The sequence below is a fragment of the Panthera uncia genome (genome assembly GCF_023721935.1).
Source record: "Panthera uncia isolate 11264 chromosome B2 unlocalized genomic scaffold, Puncia_PCG_1.0 HiC_scaffold_24, whole genome shotgun sequence".
NCBI lineage: Eukaryota > Metazoa > Chordata > Mammalia > Carnivora > Felidae > Panthera > Panthera uncia.
Window position 1 is genome coordinate 83,397,517 of NW_026057580.1, and position 26,807 is coordinate 83,424,323.

General features: G+C 37.2%; 2 protein-coding genes across 9 annotated transcripts in view; one reads left to right on the forward strand and one right to left on the reverse strand.

The window, feature by feature from the left end:
• Window positions 1–502: 502 nt before the first annotated feature.
• On the forward strand, window positions 503–20,860 carry RNF146 (ring finger protein 146). 4 transcript variants are annotated; one of them, XM_049654318.1, is made up of 3 exons: window positions 503–608; window positions 10,596–10,703; window positions 19,127–20,860. In XM_049654318.1, coding segments are annotated over exons 2-3 (1,071 nt in total). In that variant the 5' UTR covers window positions 503–608; window positions 10,596–10,701; the 3' UTR covers window positions 20,196–20,860. The 4 variants fall into 4 exon arrangements, with proteins under 4 accessions (XP_049510275.1, XP_049510277.1, XP_049510276.1 ...); XM_049654320.1 differs by having other exon boundaries at window positions 515–608; window positions 10,601–10,703; XM_049654319.1 differs by lacking the exon at window positions 503–608 and adding an exon at window positions 890–1,050.
• A 1,005-nt stretch (window positions 20,861–21,865) lies between these two features.
• ECHDC1 (ethylmalonyl-CoA decarboxylase 1) overlaps window positions 21,866–26,807 on the reverse strand; it is a 47,079-nt gene continuing 42,137 nt past the window's right edge. For all 5 annotated transcript variants that reach the window (XM_049654324.1, XM_049654323.1, XM_049654326.1 and 2 more), the window contains exon 6: window positions 21,866–23,286. In XM_049654324.1, the coding sequence (XP_049510281.1) occupies window positions 22,878–23,286 (409 nt within the window). In that variant the 3' untranslated portion in view covers window positions 21,866–22,877. The remainder of the gene's footprint in view (window positions 23,287–26,807) is intronic.

The window sequence follows — 26,807 nt, forward strand, 5'->3', positions numbered from 1 at the left end:
TGCTCTAGTCTAAGAAAAATGGGTCCAAAAGGAAATTAAGATCTATTTTTTTCTGATTAAATTGCTCAACCCTTCAGACGGTGAATAAAATAGAACATCTTAGAAGGCCCTTTTTGTTGTTGTTATTGTTAAGAGAACAAGTAGTACTTTGCCAAATACTCTGTACCCCCAAATCCAGCTAGGCGCTCAACCGCTTCTGCTGCATCTCGCAGCGGGGTTTCAGAAAAGCACCACCTGCTGGTCCTACATGCGTCTTACTTCCTCGGCGCCAAACTCTCTTGTGGGCCTGCATTCTTTCATCTTCAGCACCTAATTACAAGTAAAGTACAATACAAAGCAGTTAGAACGGCCAGGGCAGTGAAACTACGGTCTCCAAAGGCAAGAAAAAGCAGGTATCTAACAGCTCGCTCCACGGTTGGGTCGTGGGGAACAGGACGCAGAGGGGGTTGGCACAGGCTCCCCGGTGCAAGGCGCTACTTCCGCCCCGCGCGGCCCCGCCCCCGCGACGCGACGGGAGGTCATGTGACAGCCGCGCGCGTTCCCGGCCGCTGCGGGCTCCGAGGCCGAAGAGAAAAGACTGCGAGACGGCCGCGGTTGTGGCTAGAGAGGTGGGAGTCGGGGTGAAGTCCTGGCGGGGAAGGGTGAAAGTCAGCCATTCCGGGATCCTAACCCGAGGAAAGTCATAAAGGCTTGCGGCGTCACGTCCAGCCGCGACGCTGTCCGGGTCGGCCCTTCGCTCCGGGCCTGAGAGGGGCGGCGGCGGCGGGGTCAGGGGCCGGTACGTAGGTGGACGCCCTTGGGCCAGCGCGGCCGCGGGTCTCTGCACCCAGGCGGGATGGAGCAGTTCAGCCTTTCCCGCCGCCCCCACCTTGGCTGCTGTCACAGGCAAGAAGACTGTGACGGGCGCTGCGTAGTCCGCGGCCGTCGCAGCGCCTGCCCAGGGCGACGGCCCAGAGCTGGTCACGGTCCGGGTGCGAGAGGCGGAGCAGCGGCCATTACTGCGCAGCCTCTTCCGCCGGGGTCCTCTTCTCCGCCTTTGGTGGCAGCCAGGTTTCTCTTCTCTCCCCTTGGCGGTGGTGTCAGGCCTCTACGGGGGGACTTTTTGGCCTCAAGATTTAGGGGCGGCGATGGTTTGAAGGGTTTCCTGCTCCCTGTTTCCCGTGTGGAGGCCTCTACCCTGGCCCTGGGTCAGATCGCAGCCAGGGCGTAGAGTCCCTGCATTTTGTCTTTTTCCGGAGTGTGTTTTGCGGCTTCCTTCTCTTCCCTCTCTCCTCCTCCTGCTCAGTGTCTGGGTCTTGCCTAATAGGAAGAGCATTCCCTCCACCTTGCCTTGGTTAAACCCAGCGCTGCATAGTTTTCGTTGTTTTGATGGTTATTAAAGCATCAGAACAATGAAGAGATCTCTTGATACCCGTGAAGCCAAAACAACAACAACAACAACAACAGAAAACCTCAGAGCATCTTAAAAGAGGAGGCTGTTGGCTTTGTTCTGGTTGGTGGGTGCGAGTTCTCTATCCCCCAACCCGTCTAAGAGTAGGGGTCTTCCATTGTTGTCGCTATTTTATTTGCCGTAGGCGTCTAGAGAAGGTTGCAAAATTGTTTTCAGTTTACACATACATTTTGGCAACTAGCGCTTTCTCTTGTTAACCATTTCGTATATGTTTTTTTTCCCTTCCCTGCGTGCCATTTTAGTGACACTCTTCAAGTTTCGAAAGTACTTACATGTTGTTTAAATAATATTTTTGTAATATTGGAACAGGGTGGAATTGACGGAAGAAGAAAGCCAAGAAATGATAGAAAAAGCGTTGTCTTTGTAGCTTGACATTTCAGGTGCATCGCCACACTCCTCCCCCTCCAGTGTGTGTACTTTTTAAATAGGATGTGAAAGTATAACATTGGCATTGAAAGCAGTGTATAATTACAGAAATTGGAGGAGTTAGGATTTTTTGTCTTTTGAGCAAATGAATCTATATTTAGACTCTTAAAAAGACGTGGAATATAGGACACCTGAAGAAAATGACTCGCAGAAATAACAGGACTTGTAATGTTGGCTTTGCTGTTTTCATGACCAGCAAATATTTTCTTGAGTGTCCGAGTTTCTAAAAACACATGAAAACAGGTCAAGTAATTCTCTTTTTAAAGAGAAAACCAGGAAAGTGAAAGCCATACTAGAAATAGATTTTGGATGTGTTTGTTTTTGCCTTGTGTATCTTAAACTGGAGCATTTTGTTAAGCCTGCTCTTTGATTTAGAATTTATGTTTCAAATGGGCCAATATTAGTTGTGGGCAAAATGAAAATAATAGTAAACATTTGAAGGTTTTTGTTATTTACTGGTTGTTAAAAACTTGGTAGATTATAATAACCAAGGAAACTATCTTTCCAAATAGCTGGTCATTATTAGAAGGAAGAAAAAGGAAATGGCGTTTTTTCTTTTAGGAGACAAGTATTAACTGGTAAGGTATTTTGTTTCAGTTTCCACCAATTTGAGTGGTCAGAAGAATAGGAAAGATTTTTTTTAAAGGATCCAGAAATTATTTTTTGACTGAGTATAAAAGAAAAAGGTTGTATTCCATGTTTGTTTGTTTGTTTGTTTGTTTGCAAATACTAATGTATTTAGAGAATAATATTTTATGTATTAGCACTTGACTAGCATGAAATGCCTTGACACACTGTCAGGTGGATATTTGAATTTTTTTTTTCCAGTGTCAGTAACAGAGGGTGCTGACCCTTCTTTCCATTCCCCCTGCTTGGTACCTGGTTGTGTCTAAGGAACCTGCATGTGTGAAACAACAGGCTGGATTAGGAATAATCTTTGTGGGTATGAAAACCATTATATTAACATTCTACTGCAGCCACCTGTGCTTATTTATGGACTATTGAGTGTGGCTTATTACCTTTTGGATTAATTAAAATAAAACCCGTTAAATGCCTGTTAATTATTTAGAATTACAAAAAAAAAAAAAAAAAAAAGATTAGGGAGAAATAACTAAAACAATGGAGTTATGACTTGACCAAGGTCACACGTATAATTAGCAACAGTGCTTCTCATTTACAAAATGGCTGCAGGCTATGAAGCTTCTGTTTGGTAAGATTAAACGAACATATTTGTTCACATTCATATTTCATGTTTTGTTTAAATTAAAATGCAAAGCTCACATTTGGTTGGGGAGGAATATAAAAATTGAATGCTTGACTGTGAAGATTGTGAAGGTCATAGGTTGCCATACAGAGATGTTTTAAGGGAAGTGCTTAACAATAAGGGAAATGATTCTTTAAAATAGTGTAGAGTCAAGTATTAGCCCCCATTTCGTTGAAATGAGTTTTGACTGAAGACTTTTGTTTCCCAGTATGACCTGTGCTTTCTGTAAGCTCAGTTTTAGCAGGCCGATGAGAGGGAAAGCTAAAAATGGAAACATTAGGGCATTTAGTTAGCTCTCTCAATTTGAGACTCTTAAATATGAAGATGTAGCTGCTAAATTTCCACACTATTCCTTCTTTACTGGTTTTTGCTTTTCCTTGCTTTTTTTAAATTTGTATACCAAAAGTTGGGAGGTTTGAAGTATTTTTTTCTGTCACTGTTAGTTTTTATATAGAACATTTCCTGTCTTGTGTATTTTGCATAAAAAGGAGTAAAAATATTTTATTAAACATTAGCTCTTAGTAATTGGAAAAATACAGGAAGTCTTCAAATCTTTGGTTAAAATACCAAATACAGTTAATGTGCTTATCTTTTTCTTTGATTAGTTATTTAAAAAGACAGTCATTTATTTGAATCTATTATGTGGGGAAAAAAATGTGTTCTTTTGACTTTGTGACTGACTTGAGAAAATGGAATTGTAATCCTAAAATATTTTCAGAGAAGATAACCGCATATGCAAATAAGGAGTGTGAATTTGTTGAGTGGTCACAAATTATAAATAGTATGGTATTACTTCATTTTCAGTTATACTTATTTACTAGCTGGTTGAGTGGGTAAATAATTTAAATTCACTGACAATCCTAAATTCTTACATATTTTTAAATTTAGTGTGTCACCTTTTTTTTCCAGAATTGTTAAGAGATGGGAATATGTAACATAGTTTCAAATCTTTTCTTTCTTTATGTTTCCTTCCTAATAATTCTTTTCTGTATAAATTTTCACCTAGAGAAAGAACCTTAACCCATTAACTAATTGGTATTTGCATATTAGAATACTGTGGTAAATTTTACTGTAGTAATTCATAAATTATATTGAGTTTGGCATATAATTTACAAATCATTCATTGCAGTGAGATTTATGTATGTTTGAATTATTTATGTTTGCCAAATTAATTCTGGCGTATAGTTAGAATTACACTATTCAATCTTACATGTTTAACTGAAAGTAAAATCCTCCCCCGCCCCTCATTTAAAAAAAGTCTTTGGTTTCAAATGTAGAAGTTTTCTGAGGACTACTACACATGACTATTCTGAATATTACATGCTATGCCCTATGTTGTGCCCATTTGGCATTATAATTCTGAGGTTATAGTGGATGGATCAGTTTGGCAGAATTATTGTCACTGAAACAGTAAATTTTGATTACAACAAACTATACAATTTTCTTTTTTATCTGTACCAGCAGAGGTGTGGGTAAACTAATATGGAGTTATTTTCTTTATTCAACGATTCTGATAGTAAATTGCCAGTTTTGTATTTTTAAAAATTGTTAATATGCAAAACATTCTAAATCGGCATTGCCTAGTTATGGTACCCACTAGCCCCATGGAGCTGTTGAGCACTAGATACATGGTTAGTTTGAGTTGTGCTAGAATTTTAAAATATGCACCAAATTACAAAGAATATACACACACATAACAATGTAAAAAACATGGATAACTTCTTTATATTGAATACATGTGGAAATGGTAATGTTTTAAATATATTGAGTTAAATAAAAGATATTATTTAAATGAATTTTATCTGTTTCCTTTTTCTGTCCTTAATGTAGCTAATAGAAAATTTGTAATCACACAAATGTGGCTTGCATCATATTGTTATCTAACAGCATTATCTAATGCTATTCTAGACCTTTTCTCTGAGATATAGTACACTGAAGAAAAGATTTTTTTAAAGGTACCCTTGGGAATGAATTGCAGCTCCCCAGTATTGATAGCTTTGTGGTTTGGGATTAATCCTTATGGGCTTGGGTTTCCTCATGTATAAAATGTGTATAGTCCTGTCTCACAGTTGTTTTGAAGATATCTAGAGCTTCATGAACTTTAGTATGCATATGAGCCACCTGGAGATCTGATTCTGTAGGTATGGAATGGGGCTCCAGATTTTTCATTTTAAGGGACTCCCAGGTAAATGCTAGTATAGTTGGTTGGGAACACAGTTTGCATAACTAGGATCTAGAATACTACATAGATTTTAGTTTATTTTCCTTCTCCCAAGCATTATTATCCATTTAGAGTCCACCTGGAAAATTATCCATGGGATATAGGAATTGGAAAAGTCACTGTAGCTTGCAAGATTTACTTAAACCGGTTTTATTCTTGGGTTTTTATCTGCATTCTGGAGATTCATTGACAGTGAACAAAGCCTAGGTAAACGGTGTGCTTGGCAAAAGATATAAAGATGATTCTAATCTTAAATTTGTAAATGTAACTTCCCTGTGTTATGTTTTAAGTTCTTGAAAGAAATGATTAGAACTTGGGTATCTTTATATTTTTTGTGGCTGGATGCCTTGTTCACAGAATTGAAATGTTGTGTTACGTGAATTAATTTAGTTTTTCAATATTTTATTTCTCTCAGTGGTTATTTTAGGAAGTTTTTCCTTCATCCAAGAAATAATCACTTCAAGTCAACAAAAACTGATTGGCAGATTACTAGCCATTCAGAGATAGAAAACAGTCTTTATCATTAGGGGGCTCATGGTTTAATAGAACAGTCGAAAGCAAACAAATAATTTCAGTGTATATATGATAAGTTTGGTAATAGAAGAATGTACAAAATATCGTGGAGGGAACCATTTTGGGGACGTAGTCAGAAAAAATGGTAGTAGCATTCATAAGCTATAAAAGAGATAGATTATAGCAGAGGAGGAAGTACACAACTACAAAGGGAGGTTTAGAGAAGTGCGAATAATTTGGTGTAACTATATTATTAATCTGTGAGAGTGGTGGTGAGAGAGAAGACTAGAGAGAGATTGAGGTTTCAGGTCATTAAAGCCTTTGAATGCTATTCTTAGGAGCTTTGCCTTTATGGTATAGGCTGGAGAGCTAGTGTAGGGTTTTGTGTATGGGAGGCCCATTTTGCCTTTTTAGTATATCATTCAGAGGCTTAGTGAATACATTTGAGGGGTTTTACTGAAGCAAAATAATCAGGCTGAACAGTCGTTCAAGTAAGAGATGATATATGTCTAAACCAGGGCATTAGCAATGGCAAGAGAGTAGAGGATTCCGAAGGTGTTTGGGATAGAAGTTGACAGAATTTGGTGCAGTTAGTTGGATAGAGGATGAGGAAAAGAATTTTCTGGGTTTTTTTCCTCCCATCAGCATTTGTTGGTTAAAGCATGGAAGCTGAGATGTCACTTTAAGATTCATTCAGAAAAGGGGTTTGTAGAGAATGTGCAGATGAGAGATGTGAGAGAGCCAAGGATTCTGTTAATAAGTTAAAACGGTGGAGCTCCAGAATGGGCAGGAAAGGAATTGAGACTGGCAGCTGGATAAAGAAAAAGAGGCTGGCAAGAAACTGGAGGTCCTTGTGAAATTAAAGAACAGGTGTGGGAATGAGAGCATAAGTTAGCTGGGAACACGTGAGTTTGTGATCCAAGAGTGAGATTAAGATTTTAGAGAGGCAGCAGTTTAGGTGGCATCCAGTTCCAAATGTTACACATCATACTTCGTTGCTGGAGGGACAAGGAGGTGAAGTTCATTGAATGTAAGATTTTAGGATTTGAAAACAGAACAGTGTTTCTCACTGTTCTACCTGTATTCGAGGCACTACCTGCATCACTGTCACTTGACATGGGATTCTTGGGCTTAAACCCTTCCATGTCTACTGGCAAAGAGGATGATGAACGGTGAAAATTAAGTCAGTGCCTTAAAGGTTAAGGAGAACTGCTGTTAGGGGATTGTATAGTCAGTGGTAGAGACTTCAAAGAGATAATGTTTTCATTAAGAGTGATGATGTTAGAATGTTAGAATGTTTCTTCCTGTCCTGTGTGGGCAAATGGGCAGTTTCTGTTTTTAGTAGCCTGCAAGAGAGACACGGAGTCTCCTGTGGTACCATGAAAGTTGTAGGCACCTAGAAAGTAAAGTGAAAGGGTTGGGGGGTAGGAGTGGTGATCAGGACAATGGAGTCCATTTAATGTAAAGACTCAGTTTCCAAAATCTGTAAAACAAAAAGTCAGGTAATTTAGGAACTCTTTTTTAACAGTTGAAAATCCTCTGGTTCTGAAAAGATTATTGTTTGTTCTGTTAAACATTTGGTGGGACAAGCTGGCTTGTATTTAAAGGCTATGTATTAAAAATATTTGTCTTCAAATACTTAAACTCCTCTGTACTATGAAAGGCACATGGAACTGAAAGAATTCAATTCTTTATTGTGAGGTTTGGCCTAACTCTTTCGTCATCATGTATACTTGATTCTGAGTTCTGTGTAGTATGATGTGCCTCCTGCACTGGGTATTGTGAAGTGGAATGAGCACTTACTAAATGAGAAGAAAGAGGATTAATAGCTGAGATGATGTTTTGTTTGTTTCTTCTGGATTCCCTGCATAAGTTTGGCTTAATGTTTGTAAAGTTGGATATACGTAGAAGCAGCAGGAGGTCCTGGTTAATGTGATGGCCTAGTCTTTTCACACATGACTTCCTTGGAAAAAGGCATTGGCTATGGAATAAATTCCATATGGACTTTTTTGTCCATATAGAACTTGTCTCCCTTTAAAAATTTTTTTATTGTGGTAAAATATAAATAACGTATACAAGTCAGTACACTTTTAAGTGTACAAGTCAGTGCCATTAATTACATTTACAGTTGTACAACATGACCACTGTATATTTCCACAACTTTGTCATCATTTCAAACAAATTCTGTATCTATTAAGCAATAACTCTCCCATTTGTAGCCCCTGGTAACTTCTCTACTTTCTGTGTCTAATTTCAATATTTCATGTTAGTGGAATCACAGCATTTGTCCTTTTGTGTCTGGCTTATTTCACTTAACATAATATTTTCAAGGCTTATCCATATTATAGTATGTATGAGAACTTCATTTCTTTCTGTAGTTGAATAATATTCCATTGTATTTGTACCACATTTTGTTTATCCATTCTTCTGTTGTTGGGCACTTGGGTTGTGTCCAGCTTTTGACTTTTGTGAATAATTCTGCAGTGAACGTTGGTGTACAAGTATGTGTTTCAGTCCCTGTTTTCAATTATTTGGGGTATATACCTGGGAGTGGAATTGCTGAATTATATGGTAATTCTGTTATATGGCAAAACTTTTTTGAGGAACCAGCAAACTTCACAGTGGCTCCACTATTTCCCATTCCCATCAACAGTGTACAAGGGTTCCAGTTTCTTCATATTCTCACCAATGTTTATTATTTCCTTTTTTTTTAATTTGTAGCCATCCTAATGCATGTGAAGTGGCAATACTTGTGGTTTTGATTTACATTTCCCTAATAACTAATAATGCTGAGCATCTTTTCATGTATTTATTGGCCATTTCGATATCTTCTTTGATGAAATGTCTGTTCAAGTCTTTTGTCCATTAAAAATATTTTTTTCTTTGTTGAGTTGTAGGCATTTTTTTTATATATTGTGGATATTAAACCCTTATCAGTATATGATTTGTAAAGATTCTCTCCCATTCTGTAGGTTGAATTTTAACTTGCTTGACAATGTCCTTGTATGCCCCAAAGTTTTAATTTTGATGAAGTCCACAATTTATCTTTCATTTATGTATCTGTCTTTTTTATTGCTCATGCTTTTGGTGTCATTCATATCTAGGAATCCATTATCAAACCCCAGGTCATAGATATATATCACTCTGTTTTCTTCTAAGGGTTGTATGGTTTCACCTCGTATATTTAGATTGTTGGTCCATTTTGAGTCAGTTTGTGTATATGGTGTGAAGTAGGGGTCCAACTTCCTTCTTTTGCATGTGGTAAATCACTTGTCCTAGTATTTGTTAAAGAGACCGTTCTTTCCCCCTTGAATGGACTTGGCACCTCTTTAAAAATCAGTTAGGCATAGGTGTGCCTGGGTGGTTCAGTCAGTTAAGGGTCTGACTTCAGCTCAGGTCATGATCTCACAGTCTGAGTTTGAGCCCCACATCAGGCTCTGTGCTGACAGCTCAGAGTCTGGAGCCTGCTTCAGATTCTGTGTCTCCCTCTCTCTGCACCTCCCCTGTTCACATTCTTATCTCTCTGTCTCCGTCTCTCTCAAAAATAAACATTAAAAAAAAATTTTTTTTAAAAATCAATTAGCCATAGAAGTATGAGTTTGTTCTGAACTGTCTCTTCTATTGGCATATTTGCCTTGTTCTTATGCCAATACCACATGGACTTTGTTACTGTTAGCTTTGTAATAAGTTTTGAAATTGGCATGTGTGAGTTCTCCAACTTTGTTCTTTTTTAAGATTGTTTTGGGTTATTTTAGGCCTCTCACAATTTCATATAAATTTGAGGATTGGCTTTTCCATTTCTGCAAAAAAGGCTGTTCGAATTGCCATAAGAATTATGTTGAATCTCTGGGCACCTGGGTGGCTCAGTCAGTTAAGTGTCCAACTTTGGCTCAGGTCATGATCTCACAGTCTGTGAGTTCAAGCCCCACGTCGGGCTCTGTGCTAACAGCTCAGAAGAGCCTGGAGCTTGCTTTCGATTCTGTGTCTCCCTCTCTGCACCTCCCCTGCTTGCTTGCACACACGTTCCCCACCCCCCAAAACTAAATATTTTTTAAAAATTAAAAAAAAAAAGAACTATGTTGAATCTATAGATCAGTTTGGGCAGTATTGTCATCTTCAATCTTCCAATCTGTTATAGTTGTCTTTCCATTTATTTAGCTCTCCTTTAATTTCTTTCTGCAGTTTTGTAGTTTTCAGTGTACAAATCTTTCCCCTCCTTGGTTAAGTTGATGCCTAGGCATTTTATTCTTTTAGATGCTTATAAATGGAAGTCTTGAGCATTCTGTAAAATGCTTTTTTGATTTCCTTTTTGGATTGTTGACTGCTAGATACAGAAACACAGCTGACTTGTATATTGAAGTTGTAACCTGCAGCTTTGCTAAATTTTTTATTAACTCTAGTAGTTTTCTTGAGGATTCTTTGGAATTTTCTATACAGGAAATAGAAATAGTTTTACTATCTCTGCAAATAGAAATAATTTTACTTCTTCCTTACCAATTTGTTTGCCTTGCATATCTTTTTCTGGTCTTAATTGCTCTGTCTAGCACTTCCAATGCTGTGTTGAATAGCAGTGGTAAAAGCAGGCATCCTTGTCTTGAAATTTTTTCATTTTTAAGATAAGATTTGCCACTGAATTCTGTTAAATGAAAGGATCATATGTAAGTGACTAATTTTATTGATCTTAATCTTTATAGAAGTTGATGAAATAATTTCTTTTGCAGCACAGAATGAACCCACAGTGGAAGAGAAAATACTGCAAACTGTTTGACTGCTGGTGAAGATGGTCTTTTATTTTTGTGACAGACAACTGTGGGATCTGTAGTAGAAATGTAAGTGTGGCATCGTGGTTTTTCCCAAGGATGCAGTAAATTAAATGGACTAATAAAATGCACTAAGCCAAGTATATGTCATATTTAGTTCAAATTATAAAAAAAAAGAGCATTTTGTATTGACTTTTAGATATTTTATTGAGGTAACAATTTTTTTCTCATTAAATTATTGCTAATGTAGATATCCAGAAATCTCATCAGGAAAAATTTCTGTAAAAGTGAATGAAACTGAAGACAAAAGAATTTGCTTATAGCATGCTAAAAAATTTGGAAAGATCTCCAGGTCTTTTAGGTTCTACTTCTTCTTTATATAGTACAGTATAAAACCTTGGTTTGCGAGCATAATTTGTTCTGGAAACGTGTTTGTAATCCAAAGGACTTGTATATCAAAGTGACTTTCCCCATAAGAAATAATGGAAACTCAAGATGATTGGTTCCACAAGCCAAAAATATTCATATAAAAATGATCACAATACCGTAATATAACACAAAATAATAAAATACAAAATATAAAGAAAAATAACCTGCACTTACCTTTGAAAACTCCCATGTCTGGTGTGAGAGAGACAAGAGAGAGGAGGGTTATTGTGTAGGATGACTTTCACTGTCACTGATGGAAGGAATCACTGCTATCTGTTGGCTCAGTGGAATCTTTTTTACAGTACAGTATTAATACACTCTTGTCATATACTGTGTTTAATGTAACTGGCAATAAGGCAAGAGAGGAAAGGGTCTATATCTGCAGGCAGCCTGACCTAGAATGAGGCAAAGCATTCCTAAGCTTACTCTTATATGGAAAAGCAAAAGGACTGTCCATAGATGCTTTGAAGTGACAAAAAATACGCTAGTGCTAGTTGTGGGCACCTTCTAATGTTCTGAAAAATCACTTACTTCTGCCAAACACCACAGCCTGGGACCAAGCATGGGAGATGATCACCCACAATCCTGCAGTGAGAGAGAACTATTGGCTCAGTTGTGATCGTGTGACATTAGGCATCACATACTAATATTGCAAGACATTGTTCATTTATAAAGATTTATTAGAAATGTTTGCTTGTCTTTTATATCTTTTTATATTTTTTATTTAATCCTGTTTATATGTTATCTGTCTATATACATATAATATTTTTTAATCTTGTAGGTCAAATATTGTAGGTGCTGGCCATCAAGGAACTAGACTATGGTCTAATAAGTGAGACATAATTTTATAATTATTAATTATAATTTATAATTATTAATTAAACAGTGAGAAAAATGCCTTATTGAGGTAACAACAAAATGCTTTTGGAACTTAGAGGATTTAGTCCACCTGAAGGGCTCAGGGTAAGCAAAAGAACTTTTGGCTTGGTCTTAAAGAATAAATAGAATTTTAACAAGCTGAGAAAATTAGGAAGTATTTTTCAAGCCAAGGGAATGAGGGAGGGGCACAGTTGCCCAAATATCAGGGCATCTTAGGAGAGTCAGGAAGCAATCCTGTGTGGCAAAGTGGGGTAGGGTGGGGAGAAAGAGACTTCAAAGTTAGTAAAGGGAGTGAATGTTTATTTAGTCCCTACTATTTTGCTAGGCGCTTATTGGGTATTTTACTTGGATTATTAGATTTAATCATTATGAAAAATGGTAGTAGCTCATTTACTGGTGAAGACGTAGAATTAGAGAGATGAAGTCATTTGCCATGGCTTGGCATTTTCCAAATTTCTCTGAGAATTATCTCCTGGAGCACTTGTTAAACACACAGATTTTTAGGCTTTAACTCAAATCTGTACAAACTCACCAGCTAATTCTTACTTTCACGGAAGAGTTTGAGATATGCTCTTCTAGGTTAGTGTAGTGAGAAGAAATGACGGAGCCAGGATTTTAACTAAGTCTGTTTTACTCTAAAGATTGTGTCAATGTATTTGAAAGCCAGTGCTTAGGAATTTGGATTCGATTATGTAGGCAGTAGAAAACTATTGAAGATTGGAAAGAAGACTAATTTGACATGGTTGAACTGAGAAAAGATAAGGAGAAAGGATTGAAGTCTGAGAGACCTCTTGAAAGGTTAATATTTTGTACAAGCGTGTGTCCAAGAGGCCAGAATTAGGGTTATAGGCTTTGGGAATGAAGGGGACACTTTTTTTTTTTTTTTTAATATACAGTGCAATGCTGTTTTCAGGAATAGATGCATCCCTTACATACAGCGCCCAGTGCTCATCACCACAAGGGCCCTCCTTAATACCCATCACCCATCTAGTCCATCTCCACCTGCCTCCCTCAGTTTGTTCTCTATCATTGAGTCTCTTGTGGTTTGTATCCGTCTCTTCTCTTCCCCCACTTTTCCATATGTTCATCTGTTTTGTTTACTTAAATTCCACACAGGAGTGAAATCATATGGTACGTCTTTCTCCGATTGACTTACGTCACTTAGCATAATACATTCTAGCTCCAACCATGTCATTGCAAATGGCAAGATGTCATTCTTTTTGATGGCTGGGTAATACTCCATTGTATGTATATGTACACCACATCTTTATCTTTTCATCAGTTGATGGACATTTGGGCTTTCAGTGGTTTGGCTATGGTTGATAATGCTGCTGTAAGCACTGTGGTGCATGTATTCCTTCAAATCTGTATTTTTGTATACTTTGTGTAAACACCTAGTACAATTGCTGGATTGTAGGGCAGTTCTATTTTTAGTTTTTTGAGAAACCTCCATACTGTTCCCCAGAGTAGGTGCACCAGTTTGCATTTGAAGGGGACACATTCTAAATAAGTTTCTGTCATGGAGAAGTGAAGTGGCCAAGGAATAAGGGAGCATTGAGGATGGATCTAAGTTTTGTCCAAGATCGAAAACAAAGGACAAGGACGCAGGTTTAGGTGAACAGATAACTTTGGTTTTAGTCATGTTTGATATCAGGTCCTTGGAGAATATTGAGGTAGATTTTTTGAATACAGATTGGAAATATAGTTGGAATGGTTCTGGGTATTAGATTTTGAGAATCATGGTGGTATATCTATAATTTTGAAATCTTAAGTAGATTGTCTAGACATAGAATGCAATGGGGAAATGGGGCCACCCATAGAACCTTTGTGAAGAATACTGGTGCTTAAGGGCAGCTGGAGAAGATAGAAAACAATGAAACAGAAAGGAGAATTGGGAGAGAGTACCATCAAGGAAATGAATAGTATAAAGTTTTAGAAAAATAGTTGCTGGTCATTATCGTTCAGTGCAATGGAATCAAATACACTGAGACCAAAAGAGACCATTAGACTAAAAGCATGGTAGTTGATTTTGAAATTTAAGGATAGAGAATATTAACCAAAATCTTGAGGGAATTGGGATGGTATTAACAGAAGTTGAGGAGTCAACTTTGAAAACAACTAACTATACCCCAACCTGAGCCAAGAGGAATGATGACAAGGTAGAGTGAAGATAAAGATAAACTGTAAGGATTCACTCTTACCTAATTTCTTAATGATAAAGGAATCTGGGACATTTCTTAAGAGATTGGAGAAAGTTGTCTACAGTCTTTGGGAATAGGGGAAATAAAGTTGTTTTGACTGAGTAAAAAATTATTGATAGGAGGCTTGATAGTCTCTGGGAAATCAAAATAGCTAATTGTGTATGGTGCTCACAACTTTTGCACCATACATTTCACTATAAAAGTAGAAATATGCCATGAGTTTAATAGTTAACTTTTTTTACGTCCTCTCCTTGGTTGACCCTTGTTTTAGGCAAATGTCTCCCTTGTGGCTTTTGTGGTGGTGGTGGTCTCTTTATTCTCCATCTCTCTCTGACATTTCTTAACATCTTTTGCAGGCTCTTTTGCCTCACTTGTAAATACTGAAATACTCCAAGGTTCTGTGGTTGGCCTTTCTGTCTGCTCTCCCTACAAGTTTAATTTGGGTGTTCATTCATTTTCATGTCTTCAAGAATATATACTTTTTTTTTTTCCTAAGTAGTGATGAGTATTAGCCCATTTCTCCATTTTGTCTTATGAATAGAATCAAAATGGATGGATGACTTTCTTTTTTGTTGGTTTTGGGGGGTTTTTTGTTTTGTTTTTGCTTTTGTTTGTTTTGAGAGAAAGCCTGTGTGTGCATGAGCAGGAGATGAGCAGAAGGAGAGAGAATCTGACAGAACCCAAGCCTGACACTGGACTTGCTCCCATGAACCATGAGTTCATAACCTGAGCCAAAATCAAGAGTCAGACGCTCAACTGACTGAGCCACCCAGACACCCCTGTTTTCTTTTTCTTAATGAGGCTTTAAATAAATATGGAAATATAAAAAAAAAAAAAATCAAGAATTTCATTGACAACTAGGGCGCCTGGGTGGCTCAGTCAGTTAAGTGTCTGACTTTGGCTCAGTTCACGATCTCACAGTTCCTGAGTTCGAGCCCCATATCGGGCTCTGTGCTGACAGCTGAGAGCCTGGATCCTGCTTTGGATTCTGTGTCTCCCTCTCTCTCCGCCCCTCCATCACTCATACACTCTCTCTCTCTCTCCCTCTCTCCCCCTCCCTCCCCCCTCTCTCTCTGTCTCAAATAAACATTTAAAAATTTAAAAAAAGAATTTCACTGACAACTAATTTCTTTAACCTAAATTGAAAGGGATGTAAGAAGATACATATTATTTGTCCTTCCATTCTGTAGCTAATTTTAATTCTTTTTGTTACCAAAAAGTTAAGTGTAGCAATAGGACCTGATGAATTAAAAGACGTTTTCAAATACAGTTTTATGCTTTCATTTAATGTATTCACTTTACAATAATTTTGAATTGAACATGAATTATCCCCGTTTTACTAAGGAGAAAGCTGAAGATTCAGAAGCATAGCGTGAGTATGATTTTTTAAAAACCTCATATAGGTACATTAGGTGCAGGTTATATTTGGCAGAATTGAAAGTAATGTACACAGACTCTTACCAAAGTGTAAGGTTGCCTGGAGCAGATAAAAGTATTCTCATTCTTTTGCCAAATGTAATTGAAATATGTGGTACTCTGTGTCTCACTACTTTGGGAAGTACTAAGATATTTTGTATTTAAGAAACACATATGAGTTGTGGAGAGCCTAACAAGATGTGGTATGCACAGTCAGTTCTTTTTAGGGGAAATAGGTGAGGAGCATTAACTGACCAGTTGAGAAGCAGGAGCTTTCACTTACAGTTTAGATTGTTAAGTTACAAGGTCTTTGAAGGTGAGAGTTTATCTCAAAATACTTTGAAGCTTCTATAAGTGCCTAACACATATGAAGAGTTCATATTTGGTAGAACTTACCATAGGTTGGGAAAAAGTTGCACTTTATGTAACTAGAGTTTCTGGTAAAGGAGTTGATTGGAAATGTAATTAAAAGTTGAAACAAAGTTTGGAAATCAGATATTTCATAGTGATCATTTCTTTCTATTGAGCTTATGTGTTGCTTCCTTTTCTATTTAAGTAAGGTCTTTTCAACAACTTGCTGTCATTTTCAACCTTGCCTATTGAGGAACCAAGGACACAGAAAAGCAATAAGAGAATGGATTGTTGGACAGATAGGATGTGATGAAAGTCTAGGAGCATTGTTTTTGAAGTTTTGATGAGCATAAACATTTTTACTGACTACTCTTGTAACCACTGTGCCCTTTTTTGAATGCTTGATTTTGGAAAAAAGCATAGATCCATATGGTGATAAAATTTGAAATATTCCTTGTTTAAAACACAGAATCAAATGGTAGAGATTGTCACTCATTTTAAGCAGCAGTTAATTAATGGTTGCCAATCACTGTGAGATCTTTTACCTCTATTTCTGTTTACTAACTACTGGTCTACTCCCTCTATCATTTTCTCTCCTCTTTGAAATGTCTATGGTTTCCTAGTACCATGGGATAAAATAAAATCAGATGTTTCCTTAGCAGGGCACAAAAAGATTTTCATGTTTGGCTTCTGATTACTTTTACAGCTTCATTTTACTCTTCAGTTGCTTATTTGACTCAGTGTTGTGCACATGTCTCTGCCTTTAATCTTTTCCACTGCTCTGCACTCCAAACTTTCTGGCCTATGTCCATCTTCTCATCTGCCTCTCATTATTACTTTTAATAAGTATCTAACACTTTACTGCAAGAATTAGACCATATTGTGATTATTGCTTGCTTGCATTAATGTTTTTTATTTAACAAAGTAGGTGTGTTTCTTTAGATCCATCAAATACTCAGCATTATAAATGGACTATAATAGTTTTTAAATAAATGCTCATCTGAATAAGGCAGAAATTAACAAATTTTATGTCAGTATTTAAGCCCTATACATCCAGTTTGAAAAACGTTGTCCCTTTTTTCCCCCCTCTCCTGCTTTAGGACAACAATATTCAAGTCGTTTTCTCTTGGCTTTAACATTTGTGGAGCTTTAGTGAATGAAGCTTTAGTGAACACTTAGTAAAGTGTTTTGTGGGGTCTTTTTGGAGTTTTTTTTAGCTATTCTCACCTAATTTTTATAAACTGATTTGTAGGTAAGGAAATGTAGACTGTGGGTTTAACTGAGTGCTGAAGAGTACAAAATAAGGGAGAGGGAGACTCAGGTTTTTAGAGTTCTTATCTAGGTTGGTTTCATTGTATAACAGTTGCCTTAATTCAAGTTATCCTTTCTCCCTTGGCCATCTGCAATTTTTCATTATAGTTTTCAGTATGCTGCTTCAGGGCTGATCTTTAAGTGTACTAACAATTTTTATACATTCCCAAGGTATACACAAGTAAATGCTTTAAAAAAAAGTTTTATCAATCAGATGGTTTAACTTAATGTTATTTAAAGTAAAATAAAACCCAAAAACATGTTTTATAATATGGTGTATTATATTCTTCTTTGAAAAACCTATTCATTTCCTTAGCTAATATTTGAGTGTTCTCTATCTGCCTGGTCTTGTATGAGAATACAGAGACGAGCCAACAGTGACCTGTTTCCTACCCTTAAAAAGCCCACCTGCTTATGGGGAAGACTGACATTAACAAAATAGTCACACACATAAACGTAACATTGCAATTCTGATAAGCGCTAGGAATGAGAAATACATGCTAGTAAGCAGTTAAAAAGAAATAGGGTGATTTGACCTAGTCATGGAGGGTTTCTCAAGAGGGCTATAAGATGAGTAGTAGTTGGTCCATGGGGGATATGGGAGGCAGGAAGTGAAGAAATGTTCATACAGAGAAAAAAACCTTTTATTGGAGGGAGTAGCCATTGTGGCTAGAAGCTTGATCAAGGAGAAGTTTAATATATGAGGCTGGTGGTGGGGTGGGGACCATTGCACATAGATCCTGGTCTTTATCCTAAAATCAGCTTTTTAAGCAAAAGAGGTAAGGCTGGACCAATTACAAGGCATATTCAGTAATTTCATAAACAGTGTTTACTGGGTGGTGAGGGAAGGGTAGAAATGTATAGTAGATGGATTCAGGAGATGCTTAGGATAAAATTGATAAGACCTGCTGATGTTTTGGATGAGAAGACCTGGCGAAGGGCAGTTTGAATGATGAATTTCTGGCTTAAAAAAGCAGATGAATAATGGTGTCATCAGGAGTGGGGAGCTTTTAGGGAGTAAATAAGCAAGGAACAGATCATGTGTTCAGGGGTTTTTTGCCCTCAAAACATCCAGGAAGAATTCTAAAATAGACAATTAGAAATCTAGATCTAGGGCTGAAAGGAGACCTGGGCTGGTGATACCAATTACTGAGTCATTTGTTTATAAGTAACTGTTGAAGCCATGGGTGTAGATGAGATCATCTTGAACGAGTAAGCAAGAGCATATGGTTTAGAAAAAGGCAACAAGGAAAGGCCATCACAAGAAGAGTGCTTCATGGAGGGGAAATGAAATGACTGGTTTACCAGTGTTTTTAAATATACAGCAGGAGTAGAGAAGTTCTAGGATTTCAGTTTTAATCTTAATTTCATATGGTCTACTTGTCAGGTACCAAAGTATGTTAATATATGGCAGCATTTGCAAAGCTACCACTTAGTAATATTGTAAAGGGCTACAAAATTGTCACCATCTGTAATTGTAATCTAAATTACTTTTAGCCACTTTCTCTGTGCTTTCTACACTGATTGGAAAAGTCAGTCTAGAATGGAATTTACATTTTTAAATCTTTGCATTTACTTATATCTATAAGTTCTGTGACTGAATAGAAATGGTATATTTATTTAAAATCTATACTTTGGTTGTATTTATTTTTGGCTTAACATTTACTTGTGTGCCTCTTTGTCCCCCCCCCCCCCGCGCCAGTGTAAAAATTAATGACCTAACAAAATCAAAAAGTTTTTTTCTACACAAGTTAGATTTTTTTCTCTTTTATTTTGTTCCTCATTGTCTGGTATGTAGTACACATATACAGTAGGTGTTTAATAAGTGTTTTTCTGAATTGTTGAATTACAGTATTAGTTGAAACACAGTTTTAATATCACATGTATTTTCTTTCATTTTCTTAGGATGGCTGGCTGTGGTGAAATTGATCACTCAATAAACATGCTTCCTACGAACAGGAAAGCGAATGAGTCCTGTTCTAATACTGCACCTTCTCTAACTGTCCCTGAATGTGCCATTTGTCTGCAAACATGTGTTCACCCAGTCAGTCTCCCTTGTAAGCATGTTTTCTGCTATCTGTGCGTAAAGGGAGCTTCATGGCTTGGAAAGCGATGTGCCCTCTGTCGACAAGAAATTCCCGAAGATTTCCTTGACAAGCCAACCTTATTGTCACCAGAAGAACTCAAGGCAGCGAGTAGAGGAAATGGTGAATATGCATGGTATTATGAAGGAAGAAATGGGTGGTGGCAGTATGATGAGCGCACTAGTAGAGAGTTGGAAGATGCTTTTTCCAAAGGTAAAAAGAGCACTGAAATGTTAATTGCCGGGTTTCTGTATGTTGCTGATCTTGAAAATATGGTTCAATACAGGAGAAATGAACATGGACGTCGCAGGAAGATTAAGCGGGATATAATAGATATACCAAAGAAGGGAGTAGCCGGACTTAGGCTGGACTGTGACGCTAATACTGTAAACCTAGCGAGAGAGAGCTCTGCAGATGGAGCGGACAGTCTATCAGCACAGAGTGGAGCTTCTGTTCAGCCTCTAGTGTCTTCTGTAAGGCCCCTAACATCAGTAGATGGTCAGTTAACAAGCCCTGCAACACCATCCCCTGATGCAAGCACTTCTCTGGAAGACTCTTTTGCTCATTTACAACTCAGTGGAGACAGCATAGCTGAAAGGAGTCATAGGGGGGAAGGAGAAGAAGATCATGAATCACCATCTTCAGGCAGGGTACCAGCACCAGATACCTCCATTGAAGAAACTGAATCAGATGCCAGTAGTGATAGTGAGGATGTATCTGCGCTTGTTGCACAACACTCCTTGACCCAACAGAGACTTTTGGTTCCTAATGCAAACCACACAGTATCTGATCGATCAGGAACTGATCTGTCAGTAGCAGGGGGTGGAACAGTGAGTGCTGGTGTCAGATCTAGAAGGCCTGATGGACAGTGCACAGTAACTGAAGTTTAAATAAAAAACTCTTCAAGGTTAAAATGGTTATCTGTAAATTTATGCCCACATAACATTATACTCATCCCTAGTAGTGCATTTTGGGAGTTGGGGTGGGAAGGGGTATGGGGAGGACAGACCTGTAATAAAAATGTTTAACATGTCTCTGTTGAGGAATTTATTTAATATAAGGAACTCGGGCGTTAATAGTTGAGAGTTGTTTAGTAATAACCCAGTTTTTTTGAGGTCTGTTTTATAGGTTTTTAAAATTTCTTCAGTTCTTTTGGCCAGTGTGTGTGTATTATCTGTGCATTAACAGTCCTCATCTTATTCTTGCATTGTGTCTTATTTTCCTGCATGGATTGACGTAAAACCATGACTAAAATTTGGCACCTATGAGATGTCTGGTATCAGTATGAACAGGAAGCTTAATTAATATGAAAATAGATGTGAATTTGGAATTTTAAAATAGATGAATAACAACTATTAAATAGTAAAGTTACTGAAATGGAAATGTAAAGAAAACAGTTAATAACTTATGTTTCAGAATCTTGTAACATACTTCATGGCGTTTCCCATAGGCTTTGCTGTCTAGTCCTTGTAGTTTGAGGTTCCTCTTGATCTGCATTTTTCTTTTTGATTACAGAATTTATAATTTAATAAATACTAGAGTTTATCAAAAATAATTTGTCTGTTGTTTGAGTCTGGAAAGAGGATGGAAACATTTTGACATTAGTGGCCAAAGGTTAATAAACAGGTGATGGTTTGGAGTGGTGGTATTCAGCTTAGTCACCTGCTTGAAGTTTATTCTATTCATAAAGAATTAAACAGAATCTACAAGCAATTGCACGGTATAAGTGTGTATGGAATTAAATCTACAGCCCGTGAAGACTTAAATTTCTTACATAACTGGTAGTGGAGACCATACTAGATTTTCCTTGCCAGTCTTCATTAGTGGCCTGACACTAATGGATTAAATTGTATTATTTGTAAACAGCATTAGTAGACACAAATTCACTTCACACAAAATGTAGACTCTATGGCAAGATAGGAAGTCCTGGGTTAACTTGGAAATCCAGAATTTGGTTCTGAAAAAAGGTAGTGTGAGTTTGTCTTAGTGTTTTAACTCAAAACAGTAGGATCATGTTGAAGCCTATGCAAGTTACTTTTAATATGATTTTCCAAGTATGAATTGAATGTTACAAGAGCAAATAAAAACTGCCACTACTTTGAAATTATCTTTTATCCCTTGCTCTGATAGGTTAGAACTGGGACTTCATTCTTTGACTTTTAAAGCCTGTGTCATTGAGATCATAAAAGTTTGAGCTGTGCATTTTTATTAAGTGTACTTTCAAAATAGAGCTAGTTCTAAGAAAGGTTAGCCACTTTTCAGAAAAAAATAGAAATCTGATATAAAATGCGAATGTAACAGTGATGCATCAGGAGTCCTTTTGATGTCAGGACATTTTGATGTAAAGTTAAATTGTATTACTGTGTAAACTAAACAGTACTACTTACTAGTTCAGAAATCCCAGGGCATACAAATGCATGGCCAATTTTGTAGAGTCAGTAGACTTTCCACATGATGGCTATGGTTGTTTAGTAGATCATTTAAAATAGAAACTAAAATATGCAGTAAGGCTCCAAATTTGGTAGGGTGGTAAGGTGGGGAGCATTTTTATTTAAAAGAGCCATAGGAAAAAAAAGCCATTCCCCAAATTTTATTTTTTTATTTAAAAAAAAATTTAACGTTTATTTATTATTGAGAGAGAGATCGTGAACAGGGGAGGGGCAGAGAGAGAGGGAGACACAGAATCAGAAGCAGGCCCCAGGCTCTAAGCTGTCAGCACAGAGCCTGACGCAGGGCTTGAACTCACAAACTGCAAGATCATGACCTGAGCCAAAGTCGGACGCTTAACCGACTGAGCCACCCAAGTGCCCCAATTCCCCAAATTTTTTAAGTTTATCTATTTATTTTGAGAGAGGGAGAGAGAATCCTAAGCAGGCTCTTTGTGGACAGGGGGCTCAACCTCAAGAACTATGAGATCATGGCCTGAGCTGAAATCAAGAGTCAGATGCTCAACCGACTGAGCTACCCAGGCATTCCTCCAGTTATTTTTAAACATTCTTTTATTTTTTAAGTAATCTCTATATCCAACATGGGGCTCAAACTCACAACTCCAAGATCAAGAGTCACATGCTTCACTAACAGAGCCAGCCAAGCACCTCTCCCCAATTCTTTACCTATTACCGCTGATTAAGGCAGAAGAAAATGATCATACCTTTTCTTATCTTGTTCCCTGACCCCTCTTCCACTTTTGTTCTTTAGTGCAAATTTCACTGTTATTTTTGTAAATTATTTCCAGATAAGACTGAACAGACACCATGAAAAATAACCCAGGAATAGGTTCTGTGGAGAGGTTTTTCCTCTCAAAAACTGGTCTTTTGTTACAGGCTAAGAACTACTATGGAATTGATAATTTTTAAGCCAAAAGTGTTGTATATTTTAACCAAATGTTCTACATTACTTGATAATTACCCAAATATACTGAAAACTAGGTCAATGAGTTCAGATATTAAAAAATTATTAAATCAAATACTAAGTGTAGCCTCCGAAGTAATTCTGGTATTCCTAGTTAATATTTAACTTTATAATTATTAATTTATTGGAGTTTTTCTTGTAGTACGTCATACTTTAAAAAATTATGTATCAAATTTTCGTCTCCTAGCAATAGCCTCTTTATTTGCAGGTCCCCCCCAAACTGTTCCTAAAAGGTCTCTTTCATTCTGTAATGCGTCCTCAAAACAAAGCTCTTTACCTGAAGAAACAGATTTTTTCAAAGCTCTAATTACTTCTGGTGGCCCTTTGATAAACTGCTTTAGCCACTCTTGTGCCTCTTCTAGACATTCAGTTTCATCTGAAGACTGCAAGACCTCGTCAACCATTCCTATGTTTAAAGCTTTTTTTGAATCCAGTTTGAGGGCCCCACTTAATACTTTGAGAGCTTGTCTACTGCCGATTATTTCAACTAGTCGGGTAGCACCGCCCCAGCTTGGTATTATACCCATCTCTTTGTGGACAAATCTTATCTCACTCTCTGGCGTCATTAATCTGCAAAAGAAAAAAGAAAACTTAATTGTAACTAAGTATATGTAACTGTAAGTATATGTGCTTTACTCAAAGTATTATTCATTATCTGATCTGAAATGTCCATGGATCATTATAGGTAGGTAGATCTGTTATATTAAAAACTAAAAGTTCAAACTATCTGGATAAGTATACAGTTCAATTTACTACATAGTACTGAATATTTCCCTTTGAAAATAGTATCAGCAGTTTCACTGTGCTTGCTTATCCTTTACTTTGCAAAATAAGAATTTAGTTTTTATTTCTAAAAGCCCAGATTATCTTTTAAAAGTGAATAGTGGCCTAATGAGAAAACCTGGATTAAGTAAAAATACTGGAGTAGGAAATGTCAGGGTCATACCATGGGAAAAAGAAAAAAAAAAAGGTGCATAATAAAAGTAAGGTCAGTAGTTGTCAGGAAAACATTGGTTCTTAACGCAGCATCTATATACAGCCTTTGAGCAAGTATTTACTAAGCACCACCTATGCGAGGTTGTCTAGGTGTGGGACTACAACAATGACCAAAATAAAACCCTGTGCTGAGTTTACATTCCTGTTAGGAGAGAAAGATACTGAATGATATAGAACCAGTGGGGATAAGTGTTATAAAGAAAAAATGGGGCAAGGGACTACACAATGAGGATATGGATGGAAAAAGCATATGAGGTACAGTAATATCCATTTTACAGAGGGAAACTGAAGCCACCTAGAGATGAAATAAATAGCTCAACTCAAGGCCATGCCACTGTAACAGCCAAAATTTAAACACAGGAAGGTTAGCTCACTATGTGTGCTCTTAACCTCACAGTACACAGAGAAGCGAGACTAGGATGGAAACAGATGCCATTAAGAAAGCTGACAGTGGCTTGGGTTGAGTAGTGATTTCCTATAGCAGGGATGCATTTTCCCCAAATGGGGTTTTTATGAATTGGGTGATTAAGAAACAAAGTGGAACAAGAAAGGGAAGTATTAACACAAATCAGTGGACACAGTAAAAGGCTTCATGTTTGCCAATTAAATATGTGTACATTAGCAGAATGCACAAAGCTATACTACATAGGAAATGCTGTATGTGAGTTTTATTTTGACTGCATACTTCAATGAGCTTTCACTGTTAAAACCTCTAATTTGGAACAAAGATCATGTCTGAATTGTAATTTTTTAAGAAAAATTATTGCTTTCAAACTACTCCCTACATAAAAGAAGACCTTACATTAGTTCTGCTTTCCAAAGTGTAAATGCTCAGCTGCAGGTGTTCTGGTTCTATTAGCACCAAGAACAACAGACTCTTAGTCTTTGACTCTTTCATCAGGAAAAATATTCCAGTAAATTCTCACAAAAGCCTATTTAGTAACCCACTGGGAAAGAGAACTTTCTCTTCACAGCTGTGAATTCCTACAAGGGAAAATCTGCCTCAATTATGAACAATTGCTTTTAGAGGCAAACAGCCCTGAAAATAGTTTTCAATGAATTTAAATGAGAAGAAGGAACAAATCTCCTAAGAATCTGAATCTAACCCCAAAACTGAGAGTACTTGCCTTGTTGTAATAAACAGAAAACAATGTCAAAAATTAAAGTGGAATAGAAATCATAGAAATAATGTCTAATAGTCTTAGAGACAGGAATGCTGTTAATCCTGAACACAACTCGGGGCACTTGGGTGGCTCAGTCGGTTGGGCATCTGACTTCAGCTCCGGTCATGATCTCACAGCTTGTGAGTTCGAGCCCCTCATCGGGCTCTGTGCTGACAGCCTGCAGCCTGCTTTGGATCCTGTGTCTCCCTCTCTCTGCCCCTCCCCCGCTTATGCTCTGTCTCTTTCCTTCAAAAATAAACATTAAATTTTTTAAAAATACTGAACACAACTCGATAAAACTTTTCACAGCATAAATTGAGTACGTCGTGGTTCTAAATTATATCCTAGAATTGACACGGATGTTGGCTCAACTGTGCCTACAATACAGAAAAGGATTATGTCGGAAATAAATTCATTTAGATTCAGCTGAACATATAAAAGTTGGTTAAAGCCCGAATGTTAGGAAAATGTAGATGAGTTTATGACAATAAAAGTTATTATCTATGTAAGCTTACTTGTATTTGGAATTCTCTGCTTCTAAAGAAGAATCCAACTTTATACCATGTATTTTTTTTTTCCTTTGCCATATCTTACAAGATGAGGTATGCCATTTTGAATCATATTTTACAACTCTAACAAATCTTGAGGTAATCTTTGTAAAACCTACCTGTTGTGATCAAACTCTGACATCCATTTAAAAAAAATTTTTTTAATGGTTATTTTTTGAGAGAGACACAGTGTGAACGGGGTAGGGGCAGAAAGCAGGAGACACAGAATCCGAAAATAGGCTCCAGCCTCTGAGCTGTCAGCACAGAGGCTGAGGCGGGGCTCAAACTCACAAACCATGAGATAATGACCTGAGCCAAAGTCGGAGGCTTAGCCAACTGAGCCACCCAGGCACCCCAATATCCATTTTTTTACATATGCCTAGGATCTGTTTGTGTACTGATATACATTTGAAGTTTATTTATTTAGAGAAAGCACAAGAGCATGTACAAGCAGGGTAGGGACAGAGAGAGAGAGGGAGAGAGAGAATTTCAAGTGGGCTCTAACAGCACAGAACCCAAGGTGTGGCTTGAACTCATGAGCAGTAGGATCATGACCAGAGCAGAGATCAAGAGTTGGATGCTTAACCAACTGAGCCACCCAGGTGCCCCAACATTTAATACACATTAGTAAATACTACCAAAAAAATTATTGGCAAAAGAACACAAGGTAGTTTACTCTAACAGAAAGAGAAATACGGAACATTCAGATGATAACCTACACAAGACCATTAACCCAAAAATTAACATTTAAACATAAAACTTTAAATGTTGATAACCATAACCTACAAGGAAAATGTCCAATCAACAAGATATATCCAAAAATAGAAACAGCTTCCTAATCAACCTTACAGGATTATACACTAATTAATTACTTCTAGAATGTAGATGCAGTTATTCCACCTGTTAATGTAATTTACTGTAGGGAATAATCTACATGGAAAACTGGAAGACCTAAATCTTAAAATTCTGATGAATTACAGCAGACTCAATTTATAAAATGACATTAAACTCCTTTATTTTGACAAAAGAATTAAAAGTATCTTCTATTAGTATAATTATTATTGGCAATGTTCAAAATCTCCTGTGACACCTCAGACAGGAGATGAGGAAATTAATCAAAGGTAGATAACACTCCTCATTACTGTATGGCTGCAACAGTAAACTACCCGTAATGAGAAAAACTAACACCGGTGGCAGGTGTTACAAAGTCAGTCCTGACACCTGAAAGGACTGTTCAATGTGCTAGTACTTTCTAATAAGTTGACTGTTAAGTTCCAGGCCTTTGAACAAACGTATTCAAGAAAAACAATTTTAAAACAATTAAATTTTTCTTAAATAAGTTTTTTAGTAAAAGTTATACATTTTAAGAACTGTTTATTTCTAA